The following is a 12,718-nucleotide window of genomic DNA, read 5'->3' as shown; positions in this document are numbered from 1 at the left end:
GCTAATGTTAGCACAGTGTATTGATAGCAGAGGCAAGTGCATAGTCTAGCTAGCTAAGAGAGAGAGTTAACATCGTCGTGGACGGCAGAAAAGGACTGGAGACGGATATCGGAGTGGGAAAACAATCATTAAAAAGGGAGGAATATACAGTGATTAAAGGAAAGGACATTTATTCAACTGTGAAGATGAACTTTGGAATAAAAAATTGCTAAATGAGTGAACTTAGGAGGAAACGTCAGTGAGTGAAGTGAATGAAGATCACATGACTGAGGAAAATATTGCTTTGGTTGAGGACAATATTGAAGTGAGTGACAATCAGGAGCTTATTGAGAAACGAAACATTATTGGAATTGTTGGAAACATTGGACAGTTTGATAAAAGTATTGAACAGTGGAGTTCATATACAGAACGGTTTGAATATTTTGTTCTTGTAAATGACATGGATGAGGATAACATTGTGCCGACATGTTTTAGTGTAATGGGGCCAAAGACATTTAATTTACTAGGCAGCCTGCTACAGCCAGACAGAACAGGTAATAAGACAAGATATTGTGGAGATACTTAAAGGACATTTTTCACCAGAACCACTAGTTAATGCTGAAAGGTTCAGGTTCCACAGGAGACATCAGGAAGACGGAGAATCAGTAACAATGTTTGCTGCAGCATTAAAGAAACTACCAGAACACTGAGTTTAATGCTGTTCTAAATGACATCATTAGAGACAGACTAGTATGTGGGCTACGGAGTGAAGCTACACAAAAGAGACTGTTGACTGAAAGTCATCTGACCTTGGCAAAGGACATTGGAATCAGTGTGTCAATGGAACTAGCTGCTAAAGAGGCTCACCAGTTGAGTTCATCAGGAACTTAGTGGGTTCATCTAACAATCCTAATTATCAGCTGATACATTTTAATCTCATACACAGGGTAAACCTTCCACCTAGAAAACATCATTTAATAGAAATCACAACCGCTCCTCTGCGTGATCTATGTAATCAAGGTGCCTTGGGCTCCTTTAATTATATGTACTGGGAGTAACCAGGGGACATGTTTTGGATATCTTGTTCCCCCAAACTGTTATTACTGAATGATAATTCACCACTGTCATTACAGCAAAGACGTATAATGTTGTCAGGTTGGACAGCAGCTAAAAAGATGTTGGAACTAAGATGGCAACCACCACACCTCATTGGATCAGCACTTTTATAGATATCATTTATTTAGAACTATCCACTGCTAGGATCCATGGGGCTAGCCAAACAACAAATGCAGTTGAAACCAGAAAATAACTCCTGTAGTGGGTTTTACCCAACAGATTGCCCATTCATGATCATTTCGTGCAAATGTGTGCCTTACTGATTTTATTATTATAATTGTATTTACCTGCAATAACTAGTTTCCATAATATACTGATATATATTTTAACAGTATTGTGTCTCTAGCTGTATCAGGTTGGGTGTGTTGGGGTGGTCCCAGGAGGGGTTCGGAGGGTGGATTGGGGTGGTCCCAGGAGGGGTTGGAGGGTGGGTTGGGGTGGTCCCAGGAGGGTGTTGGAGGGTGGGTTGGGGTGGTCCCAGGAGGGGTTGGAGGGTGGGTTGATGCAGCTGAGGTGAGTGATTGTATATATGGTTTATTATAATTGTATTTATCTGCAATAACTAGTTTCCATAATATACTGATATTTATTTTTACAGTATTGTGTCTCTAGCTGTATAACCATTCCTGCTGCTATTTGTTCTGATATATATTTTAACAGTATTGTGTCTCTAGCTGTATAACCATTCCTGCTACTATTTGTTCTGATATATATTTTAACAGTATTGTGTCTCTAGCTGTATAACCATTCCTGCTGCTATTTGTTCTGATATATATTTTAACAGTATTGTGTCTCTAGTTGTATAAACATTCCTGCTGCTATTTGTTCTTGTCTGTGTTCCTTTCAAATAAATAAAAAGTTGATCACAGAGTTTCAACTGAAAATCAGAGACCGGGAAATCAAATCACATGCTTCCACTGTAGCAATGTCACGGTTTCAGCCGAGGCTGCTCCTCCTCTTCGCTCGGGCAGGCTTCGGCGTTCGTCATCGCCGGAGTACTAGCTGCTGCCGATCTATGTTTCTGTGTTCTACTTGTTTTGTCTTTATTGTTCACACCTGGTTCCCATTATGTATTGATGTCTTCCCTATTTAACCCTCTGGCTCCCACTGGGTTTTGTGTTTCTTCATGTTTGGTTGTCGTCTGGTGAGCAGGTTTGTTTCCTCCCTGCGTGGAGGTTATGTTATGTACGTTACCTACGAGTAAAGTACGTTTTCGATTAGCTCTGTGTCCTGCGCATGACTTCATCCTACCGCATCATACTGACCTCCTGACAGGCAAGGTGGGACATCAGGCTTCTACATGCTGGTGGAAGGACATGGATTGTCCAGCCTGTGGCAAAAAGGGCCATCAGGCTTCTACATGCTGGTGTAAGGACATGGATTGTCCAGCCTGTGGTAAAAAGGGACATCAGGCTTCTACATGCTGGTGTAAGGACATGGATTGTCCAGCCTGTGGTAAAAAGGGCCATCAGGCTTCTACATGCTGGTGGAAGGACATGGATTGTCCAGCCTGTGGTAAAAAGGGACATCAGGCTTCTACATGCTGGTGGAAGGACATGGATTGTCCAGCCTGTGGTAAAAAGGCCCACATCGAACAAGCCTCCAGAAACAAAAAGAGAACAGAGAACAGGAAACAGACATTCCAACGAAAGACAAATAGACATGTTCACACTGTTGAGTAAGAGAACACTGAGGTGAGTGACTCATCAGACCAGGAAGTCACACTGAAAATCCGGACTTTTTCCTGGCGGGCCGCACGGCTACTATGTCTCCCCCTTGCTAGAGGGACAGCCGGTAGGTATGGAGATTGACACAGGGGCAGCTGTATCTCTTGTGTCAGAAAAAATACACTGAAACACCTTCCACTTCAACCAGCGCACCTCGTGTTAAAGACTTACACAGGTGAATCTGTCACTGTGAGAGGCATCACTGATGTCACAGTTCAGGTAAACAGACAAACTGAAAAGCTGCCACTCTATGTTGTGAAAGGAGACTATGCATCACTACTGGGAGGTTCATAGTTGGAGAAAATCACACTGGACTGGCCATCAGTGCATACAATGACACATGGAGACACAGACCTACCTGCCATCTTAAAGAAACATGGAGAAGTCTTTAATGGACAGCTGGGTAGTATGAACGACATTACAGGGAAGCTTAGCATTAAGCCAGAGAGCAAACCAAAGTTTCTGAAAGCACGACCCATACATTATGCTATCAGACCATAAGTCAAGGCTGACTTGGACGCTTTAGTCAAGAACACAGTACTGGAGCCGGTCAGCATAAGTGAATGCATGAGCAACACCCATCTACCAGTCCTTAACACTAGAACCGCCTGTTCTTTCAGCATATAAGAACCCGCTAGAGAAAGTTGACAGGCATCCTCTTCAGCGTATGCATCAGAAGCATAGCAACCAGCAAGGTGCAAGGTGTACAAACATGGTTTGTTAAATAAACGCTTGATAAATAGTGCATAAACTATTGTAAAGGATTAATTACATAAAGAAGTATCGCACCATTATGCAGAAGTCACATGCATCATTATCAGTTTCTATCTGGTTTCTATGGGCCATTCAGCCATTGACGACAGAACAGCATATATTAATTTGATGATGTTACTAGTTTCTGCTTAGTTGCCAGAGCAATGCTGGCGCTGGAGTGGTCATGTGATAAATACATTGACAGCACAGATATTGTTGAGAAAAGTGACATTTGGAAATAGAGCTGCGCCTCTTGAATTTGGAGAGTTATTTGATAAAGGTAAGTGTCATAGAAACTGCAGAATATGCTCTTTCAGATACAGCACTATATAGAAATCACAATGTTTTACCTGCATGTGACTCTGAAGGAGGATTTGATAAAGAGATGCTCCTTTCCCTGCATCTGTCAATTACAAGATGCGAACATCTCTTCATGTACAATTTGACAACTGATAATATTGTCACTCATCAGATTATTGTCAATGTAATCTGGTGTATAGGCTAACTCTTATCATGTGTGAAATGAGTTGAGGTATAGTTCAGGTGTAGTTTTGATGGGCCGGCTGTGAGGCTGACTGGCATCAGTTTGTTTCCCGCTCATCAACTTGGACAGATTCAAGGATATTATTCTAAAGGCCTTCTGCAACTCATAGCATGTTTGTTTTCATTTCCCACAATACATTTAATTAGTAATAGAATTATAGTAAATAAAACAGTCCCATAAGAGCTTATTTTTTACAAAGTAAAACATAAAAGATATACAGTGGAGAAAAAAAGTATTTAGTCAAATGAAATCAAATCAAATCAAATTTTATTGGTCACATGCGCCGAATACAACAGGTGCAGACATTACAGTGAAATGCTTACTTACAGCCCTTAACCAACAGTGCATTTATTTTAAACAAAAAAGTTAGAATAAAACAACAACAAAAAAGTGTTGAGAAAAAAAGAGCAGAAGTAAAAAATAAAGTGACAGTAGGGAGGCTATATATACAATAGAATAAAGTGACAGTAGGGAGGCTATATATACAGGGGGGTACCGTTGCATAGTCAATGTGCGGGGGCACCGGCTAGTTGAGGTAGTTGAGGTAATATGTACATGTGGGTAGAGTTAAAGTGACTATGCATAAATACTTAACAGAGTAGCAGCAGCGTAAAAAGGATGGGGTGGGGGGGCAGTGCAAATAGTCCGGGTAGCCATGATTAGCTGTTCAGGAGTCTTATGGCTTGGGGGTAGAAGCTGTTGAGAAGTCTTTTGGACCTAGACTTGGCACTCCGGTACCGCTTGCCGTGCGGTAGCAGAGAGAACAGTCTATGACTAGGGTGACTGGAGTCTTTGACAATTTTGAGGGCCTTCCTCTGACACCGCCTGGTATAGAGGTCCTGGATGGCAGGGAGCTTTGCCCCAGTGATGTACTGGGCCGTACGCACTACCCTCTGTAGTGCCTTGCGGTCAGAGGCCAAGCAGTTGCCATACCAGGCGGTGATGCAACCAGTCAGGATGCTCTCGATGGTGCAGCTGTAGAATTTTTTGAGGATCTGAGGACCCATGCCAAATCTTTTTAGTCTCCTGAGGGGGAATAGGCTTTGTCGTGCCCTCTTCACGACTGTCTTGGTGTGTTTGGACCATGATAGTTCGTTGGTGATGTGGACACCAAGGAACTTGAAGCTCTCAACCTGTTCCACTACAGCCCCGTCGATGAGAATGGGGGCGTGCTCAGTCCTCTTTTTTTTCCTGTAGTCCACAATCATCTCCTTTGTCTTGGTCACGTTGAGGGAGAGGTTGTTGTCCTGGCACCACACGGCCAGATCTCTGACCTCCTCCCTATAGGCTGTCTCATCGTTGTCGGTGATCAGGCCTACCACTGTTGTGTCGTCGGCAAACTTAATGATGGTGTTGGAGTCGTGCCTGGCCATGCAGTCATGGGTGAACAGAGAGTACAGGAGGGGACTGAGCACGCACCCCTGAGGGGCCCCCGTGTTGAGGATCAGTGTGGCAGATGTGTTGTTACCTACCCTTACCACCTGGGGGCGGCCCGTCAGGAAGTCCAGGATCCAGTTGCAGAGGGAGGTGTTTAGTCCCAGGATCCTTAGCTTAGTGATGAGCTTTGAGGGCACTATGGTGTTGAATGCTGAGCTTTAGTCAATGAATAGCATTCTCACGTAGGTGTTCCTCTTGTCCAGGTGGGAAAGGGCAGTGTGGAGTGCGATAGAGATTGCATCATCTGTGGATCTGTTGGGGCGGTATGCAAATTGGAGTGGGTCTAGGGTTTCTGGGATTATGCTGATGATGTGAGCCATGACCAGTCTTTCAAAGCACTTCATGGCTACAGACGTCAGTGCCACGGGTCGGTAGTCATTTAGGCAGGTTATCTTAGAGTTCTTGGGCACGGGGACTATGGTGGTCTGCTTGAAACATGTTGGTATTACAGACTCAGTCAGGGACATGTTGAAAATGTCAGTGAAGACACTTGCCAGTTGGTCAGCACATGCTCGGAGTACACGTCCTGGTAATCCGTCTGGCCCTGCGGCCTTGTGAATGTTGACCTGCTTAAAAGTCTTACTCACATCGGCTACGGAGAGCGTGATCACATAGTCGTCCGGAACAGCTGGTGCTCTCATGCATGCTTCAGTGTTGCTTGCCTCGAAGCGAGCATAGAAGTGGTTTAGCTCGTCTGGTAGGCTTGTGTCACTGGGCAGCTCGCGGCTGTGCTTCCCTTTGTAGTCTGTAATAGTTTTCAAGCCCTGCCACATCCGACGAGCGTCATCTGACCACTTTTTTATTAGCCGAATCACTGGTGCTTCCTGCTTCAGTTTTTGCTTATAAGCAGGAATCAGTAGGATAGAGTTATGGTCAGATTTGCCAAATGGAGGGCGAGGGAGAGCTTTGTATGCGTCTCTGTGTGTGGAGTAAAGGTGGTCTAGAGTTTTTTCCCCTCTGGTTGCACATTTAACATGCTGGTAGAAATGAGGTAGAACGGATTTAAGTTTCCCTGCATTAAAGTCCCCTGCTAATAGGAGCGCTGCATCTGGATGAGCGTTTTCCTGTTGATTAATGGCCTTGTACAACTCATTCAGTGCAATCTTAATGCCAGCATTGGTTTGTGGTGGTAAATAGACAGCTATGAAAAGTATAGATGAAAACTCTCTTGGTAAATAGTGTGGTCTACAGCTTATCATAAGATACTCTACCTCAGGCGAGCAAAACCTTGAGACTTCCTTAGTATTTGATTTTGTGCACCAGCTGTTGTTTACAAAAATACAGAGACCGCCACCCCTCGTCTTACCCGAGTCTGCCGTTCTGTCCTGCCGATGTAGCGTATAGCCTGCTAGCTGAATGTTGTCATTGTTGTCATTCAGCCACGACTCCGTGAAACATAAGATATTACAGTTTTTAATGTCCCGTTGGTAGGATAACCGTAATCTTAAATCGTCCATTTTATTCTCCAAAGCTTGAACGTTGGCTAATAGGATTGATGGGAGAGGCAGTTTACTCGTTCGCCGTCGGATCCTTACAAGGCACCCCGACCTACGTCCACGATATCTCCGTCTCTTCCTCACGCGAATGACGGGGATCTGGGCCTTGTCCGGAGTCTGTAGAATATCCTTCGCGAACGCCTCGTTGAAGAAAAAGTGTTCGTCCAACGCGAGGTGAGTAATCGCTGTCCTGATATCCAGAAGCTCTCTTTGGTTATAAGAGACGATGGCATAAACATTATGTACAAAATAAATTACAAATAACGCGGAAAAACACACATAATAGTACAATTGGTAAGAGGGCTGTAAAACGGCAGCCATCTTCTTCCGGCGCTGTTTAAAAAGTCAGCCACCAATTGTGCAAGTTCTCCCACTTAAAAAGATGAGAGAGGCCTGTAATTTTCATCATAGGTACACGTCAACTATGACAGACAAATTGAGAAAAAAAATCCAGAAAATCACATTGCAGGATTTTTAATGAATTTATTTGCAAATTATGGTGGAAAATAAGTATTTGGTCACCTACAAACAAGCAAGATTTCTGGCTCTCACAGACCTGTAACTTCTTCTTTAAGAGGCTCCTCTGTCCTCCACTCGTTACCTGTATTAATGGCACCTGTTTGAACTTGTTATCAGTATAAAAGACACCTGTCCACAACCTCAAACAGTCACACTCCAAACTCCACTATGGCCAAGACCAAAGAGCTGTCAAAGGACACCAGAAACAAAATTGTAGACCTGCACCAGCCTGGGAAGACTGAATCTGCAATAGATAAGCAGCTTGGTTTGAAGAAATCAACTGTGGGAGCAATTATTAGGAAATGGAAGACATACAAGACCACTGATAATCTCCCTCGATCTGGGGCTCCACGCAAGATCTCACCCCGTGGGGTCAAAATGATCACAAGAACGGTGAGCAAAAATCCCAGAACCACACGGGGGGGCCTAGTGAATGACCTGCAGAGAGCTGGGACCAAAGTAACAAAGCCTACCATCAGTAACACACTACGCCGCCAGGGACTCAAATCCTGCAGTGCAAGACGTGTCCCCCTGCTTAAGCCAGTACATGTCCAGGCCCGTCTGAAGTTTGCTAGAGTGCATTTGGATGATCCAGAAGAGGATTGGGAGAATGTCATATGGTCAGATGAAACCAAAATAGAACTTTTTGGTAAAAACTCAACTCGTCGTGTTTGGAGGACAAAGAATGCTGAGTTGCATCCAAAGAACACCATACCTACTGTGAAGCATGGGGGTGGAAACATCATGCTTTGGGGCTGTTTTTCTGCAAAGGGACCAGGACGACTGATCTGTGTAAAGGAAAGAATGAATGGGGCCATGTATCGTGAGATTTTGAGTGAAAACCTCCTTCCATCAGCAAGGGCATTGAAGATGAAACGTGGCTGGGTCTTTCAGCATGACAATGATCCCAAACACACCGCCCGGGCAACGAAGGAGTGGCTTCGTAAGAAGCATTTCATGGTCCTGGAGTGGCCTAGCCAGTCTCCAGATCTCAACCCCATAGAAAATCTCTGGAGGGAGTTGAAAGTCTGTGTTGCCCAGTGACAGCCCCAAAACATCACTGCTCTAGAGGAGATCTGCATGGAGGAATGGGCCAAAATACCAGCAACAGTGTGTGAAAACCTTGTGAAGGCTTACAGAAAACGCTTGACCTGTGTCATTGCCAACAATGGGTATATAACAAAGTATTGAGAAACTTTTGTTATTGACCAAATACTTATTTTCCACCATAATTTGCAAATAAATTCATTAAAAATCCTACAATGTGATTTTCTGGATTTTTTTTCTAATTTTGTCTGTCATAGTTGACGTGTACCTATGATGAAAATTACAGGCCTCTCTCATCTTTTTAAGTGGGAGAACTTGCACAATTGTTGGCTGACTAAATACTTTTTTTCCCCACTGTATTTAGGACACCTCATGAGCTGTCCTAACCAGTTAAGAATTAACAACAGGTGTCTTGATAATACTATAGAATAATGCAGCGAGTCAGTGGTTCCTGCGTATGTAATTGCTTTGCAGTATATGATCAATCCATAAATAATATATACCTACATGCAGCAGTATGTCTTGTGCTTTTGGCAATGATTTCTGTATAATAATTATGTATAAGTGATACCATTAATGTCTGCATTGCATGTTGTCTTCATTTTGGCATATTAACTCATGCTTATTTCTGAAGATTAACTCAGGTTTTTTCCCAGCGTCTAAGGAGTTGGAGCTGTGGCAGGAGTTGGACCTATGGCAGAAAGGTGGCTGGTTCGAATCCCGGGCCGGGCGCTGAAAAAAATGGGCGGATTTGATCTGACCACTGGAGGGCTGCTGGGTTCACATCCTCAAAACATTCACCTTTCGTTGATCAGAACTCTAGAGGTTCTTCTTCACTGAACCCAAAAATATATCTAACTTTTAGTGGTTCCATATATTAAGGAAGTGATAGAAGCCTATTTGGTTCTATAAGGAACCTTCTTTTCTAAGTGTATAATAAACACGTTTTTCTTTTGATTATATAATTACCTACATCATGTTATTTCAAGTTATCCCTTTGGAGCGCAACATCACGTTGTTAAAAAATAATCCTAAATTGGCCATGGCTATAAATTGGGCAATTGAAGGCATCTAGGGCGAAATATGTGTTCGATGAAAATGAACATTGTATGCAAAGTTGTAGGCATCATTATTGGCAAGGGACTTGATGCCTACTATGCCAAAGGTATTTAGAGTCGTTAAACGGGTGTGAAGAGTGTGTTTGTATAAAAATAAATAAATATGCATTCCATTATATTAGGCAATAATGAAGAGTAGGTAAAGTGGTCGTGTCGTATTAAAATTCTATCAAATGTCTTCCATTGCAACGAGTCCAGTCAGGGTGCTGCAGAACTCCTGCAGTACCTCCACTGACCCCGGATTGAGAACTCCTGATTTAGCAGATGCTCTAATCCAGAGTGATTTACAGTAAGTGCATTCATCTTAAAATAGCTATTTATTTTGTAAATAAAATCAATAAATTCTTCATAAAATTGTCATCTCACCTCTTAGCTTTGGTGTCATGTTCCCCAGAGAGACTCATTTTAGAGGCAGGGCCCCCCTCCTCTCTCTCCCCAGAGAGACTCATTTTAGAGGCAGGGACCCCCTCCTCTCTCTCTCCAGAGAGACTCATTTTAGAGGCAGGGACCCCCTCCTCTCTCTCCCCAGAGAGACTCATTTTAGAGCACTGTCCCCTAAACAGAGATGCAGCATGTTGGTTGTGGTGAAAACAGTGACAACTAATTCTAGAATGTCAATTGTTAATAAATAAAACACATTATTTAAACATCAATGGGAAGATTCACAGAAAATAATTGTTCAACTATAGCAGGGATTGTGCCTATGTTGATGTCTGATCCAAATCCCTGTCTCTACCTGCTGAGCTACCATTCAGGGGCTACAAACTGGGTGCTGCCACAGAGTTACATTAGAAGTGCCAATCCAAGAAGGTCATTGGCCACAGATAAAATGACGTCAAATCACATTATATCTACAGTAGCTTTAATTGGACTGATCATGTCAACATCATACTTTTCAAAATCTTTGCTAGTAGTCATCATCATGAATCAAGTCGACAATCTACAGGCAAATCCTTTTTAGTCCTTGTCATATGAAGATAAATAATGAAGAGAAATGATAGGACAGCTGTTGGGACTCTGCTGTTGGGACTCTGCTGTTGGGACTCTGCTGTTGGGACTCTGCTGTTGGGACTCTGCTGTCGGGACTCTGCTGTCGGGACTCTGCTGTCGGGACTCTGCTGTCGGGACTCTGCTGTCGGGACTCTGCTGTCGGGACTCTGCTGTCGGGACTCTGCTGTCGGGACTCTGCTGTCGGGACTCTGCTGTCGGGACTCTGCTGTCGGGACTCTGCTGTCGGGACTCTGCTGTCGGGACTCTGCTGTCGGGACTCTGCTGTCGGGACTCTGCTGTCGGGACTCTGCTGTTGGGACTCTGCTGTCGGGACTCTGCTGTTGGGACTCTGCTGTTGGGACTCTGCTGTTGGGACTCTGCTGATGGGACTCTGCTGTTGGGATTCTGATGTTGGGACTCTGCTGTCGGGACTCTGCTGTCGGGACTCTGCTGTCGTGACTCTGCTGTTGGGACTCTGCTTTATGTAGGCCCTAACAGTTTGTGGGCACCGTTTCTCACCGTTATAGTGCAATGAATGTATTGTTTAGTGTTGTGTTGTGGAGTGGCTTTGCTGGCATGCATCCCCCTTTATTTATGTTTTGCCCCACCAAGATTGACATGCTAAAATCACCACTGACCTCAGCTATAGCCTAGATGACCAGCCTAAACCTGTTCAGATCAGTTCCCATAACGTAGCAGGACAGAGCTTGTAGCCTAGGCATGGTATTTTACACACCATTTCAAACAGAGACCATCAGGTTTGTCAACATGATAAGTGATCATAGCTCAAACCTACTCTGACTATTGAATGTCTGACGTTTACCTAACCTTATAATAGTTTGTAAGGCACTTGTTCTCTTGCAGATGAAGTAGCTTTTAAAGGCAACTCATTCAACCAGCCTAAACAACAGTAAGTAAAATATGTCAAATGGTCAAAAGTCAATCCTGATATAGCCATGTACATCAAAGAGAGGTGTATTGCTACAGATGTAGGATCTTAATTTTAGCCAGTTTGCTACAGCAGGAAAATAATCCTGCAGCAACAGGACATTTTAATTATTATGGGAATGGCCGGCAGGGATGTAGCTCAGTTGGTAGAGCATGGCATTTGCAACGCCAGGGTTGTGGGTTAGATTCCAGTATAAAAAATAAAAATGTATGCACAAGCAATGTATGTAAGTCGCTCTGGATAAGAGCGTCTGCTAAATGACTAAAATGTAAAAAATCACCATGTAGAATTATGTGTACAGATGAAGGATCTTAATTTGATCACCCCCCACTGCAGAATTACTTTCCCTCAACGCAGTAAATGTAAAACTTGTAGTGTATTTGAGGTTTTGAAAGGCTTCTGAAGTTTGTAATTTCCACTTAGAAATGGCAGACTTAGTTTCCCTTACTAAAAATATATCAACCGATATAAAAATGTCCATTAATTATAAATCACATTTACTGTTGCTGCAGGAATATTTTCCTGTTGTAGCAAACTGGCTCAAATTTTGATCCTACATATGTACATGCAAATGTACTTGGCGAATAAAGGTGATTCTGATTCTGCAAAGGTTGAATCTCTAGATTCCCTTGCTGCTCTGGGGAAATAATGAAATGGAAATCATGGGCGATTTAAACTGGGACTGGTTATCTCCAAACTCTGAGGCCATGTCATTTGTTATATTTCACCCAATTGATAAAGGAAGCTAGAAGGCTGAACCCAGAAGACAACTCTAAATCAACACTTACTGATATTATCCTAAAATCCTTTCACTCATATTGTTGTGTCTCTTTGTTCAACGGACGTTGGGTAGCCTGTGATATTAATATTGTAGCAAACAGCGGGGCAGGGCAGTGAACCCAGGTCGCTGGCCAAAACTAGGTTAACCCTATTGCTGCGATGGGAATTTTAACCTGTCTCACACTGCCCCCTATAAAAGCAAGTCTCGTGCTTCGACTACTCAGACCCCTCACACATCCGGGCCGTGCAATCTGATGGCCTCA

At 43.4% G+C, this 12,718-nt stretch overlaps 1 protein-coding gene across 1 annotated transcript in view; it reads right to left on the bottom strand.

Annotated features, from left to right (window-relative positions):
* Positions 1 to 10,265, bottom strand: part of LOC311118502 (NACHT, LRR and PYD domains-containing protein 3-like) — a 216,042-nt gene extending 205,777 nt beyond the window's left edge. Inside the window, exon 1 of the mRNA XM_084193294.1 lies at positions 10,103 to 10,265. Coding sequence (XP_084049420.1) covers positions 10,103 to 10,230 — 128 coding nt within the window. The 5' untranslated portion in view covers positions 10,231 to 10,265. The remainder of the gene's footprint in view (positions 1 to 10,102) is intronic.
* Positions 10,266 to 12,718: the final 2,453 nt, after the last annotated feature.

Source organism: Coregonus lavaretus (genome assembly GCF_964263955.1).
Source record: "Coregonus lavaretus genome assembly, contig: HAP1_SCAFFOLD_743, whole genome shotgun sequence".
Classification (NCBI taxonomy): Eukaryota; Metazoa; Chordata; class Actinopteri; order Salmoniformes; family Salmonidae; genus Coregonus; species Coregonus lavaretus.
The sequence above is the reverse complement of the archived record's forward strand: the minus strand, read 5'-3'. Positions and strand labels throughout refer to the sequence as shown.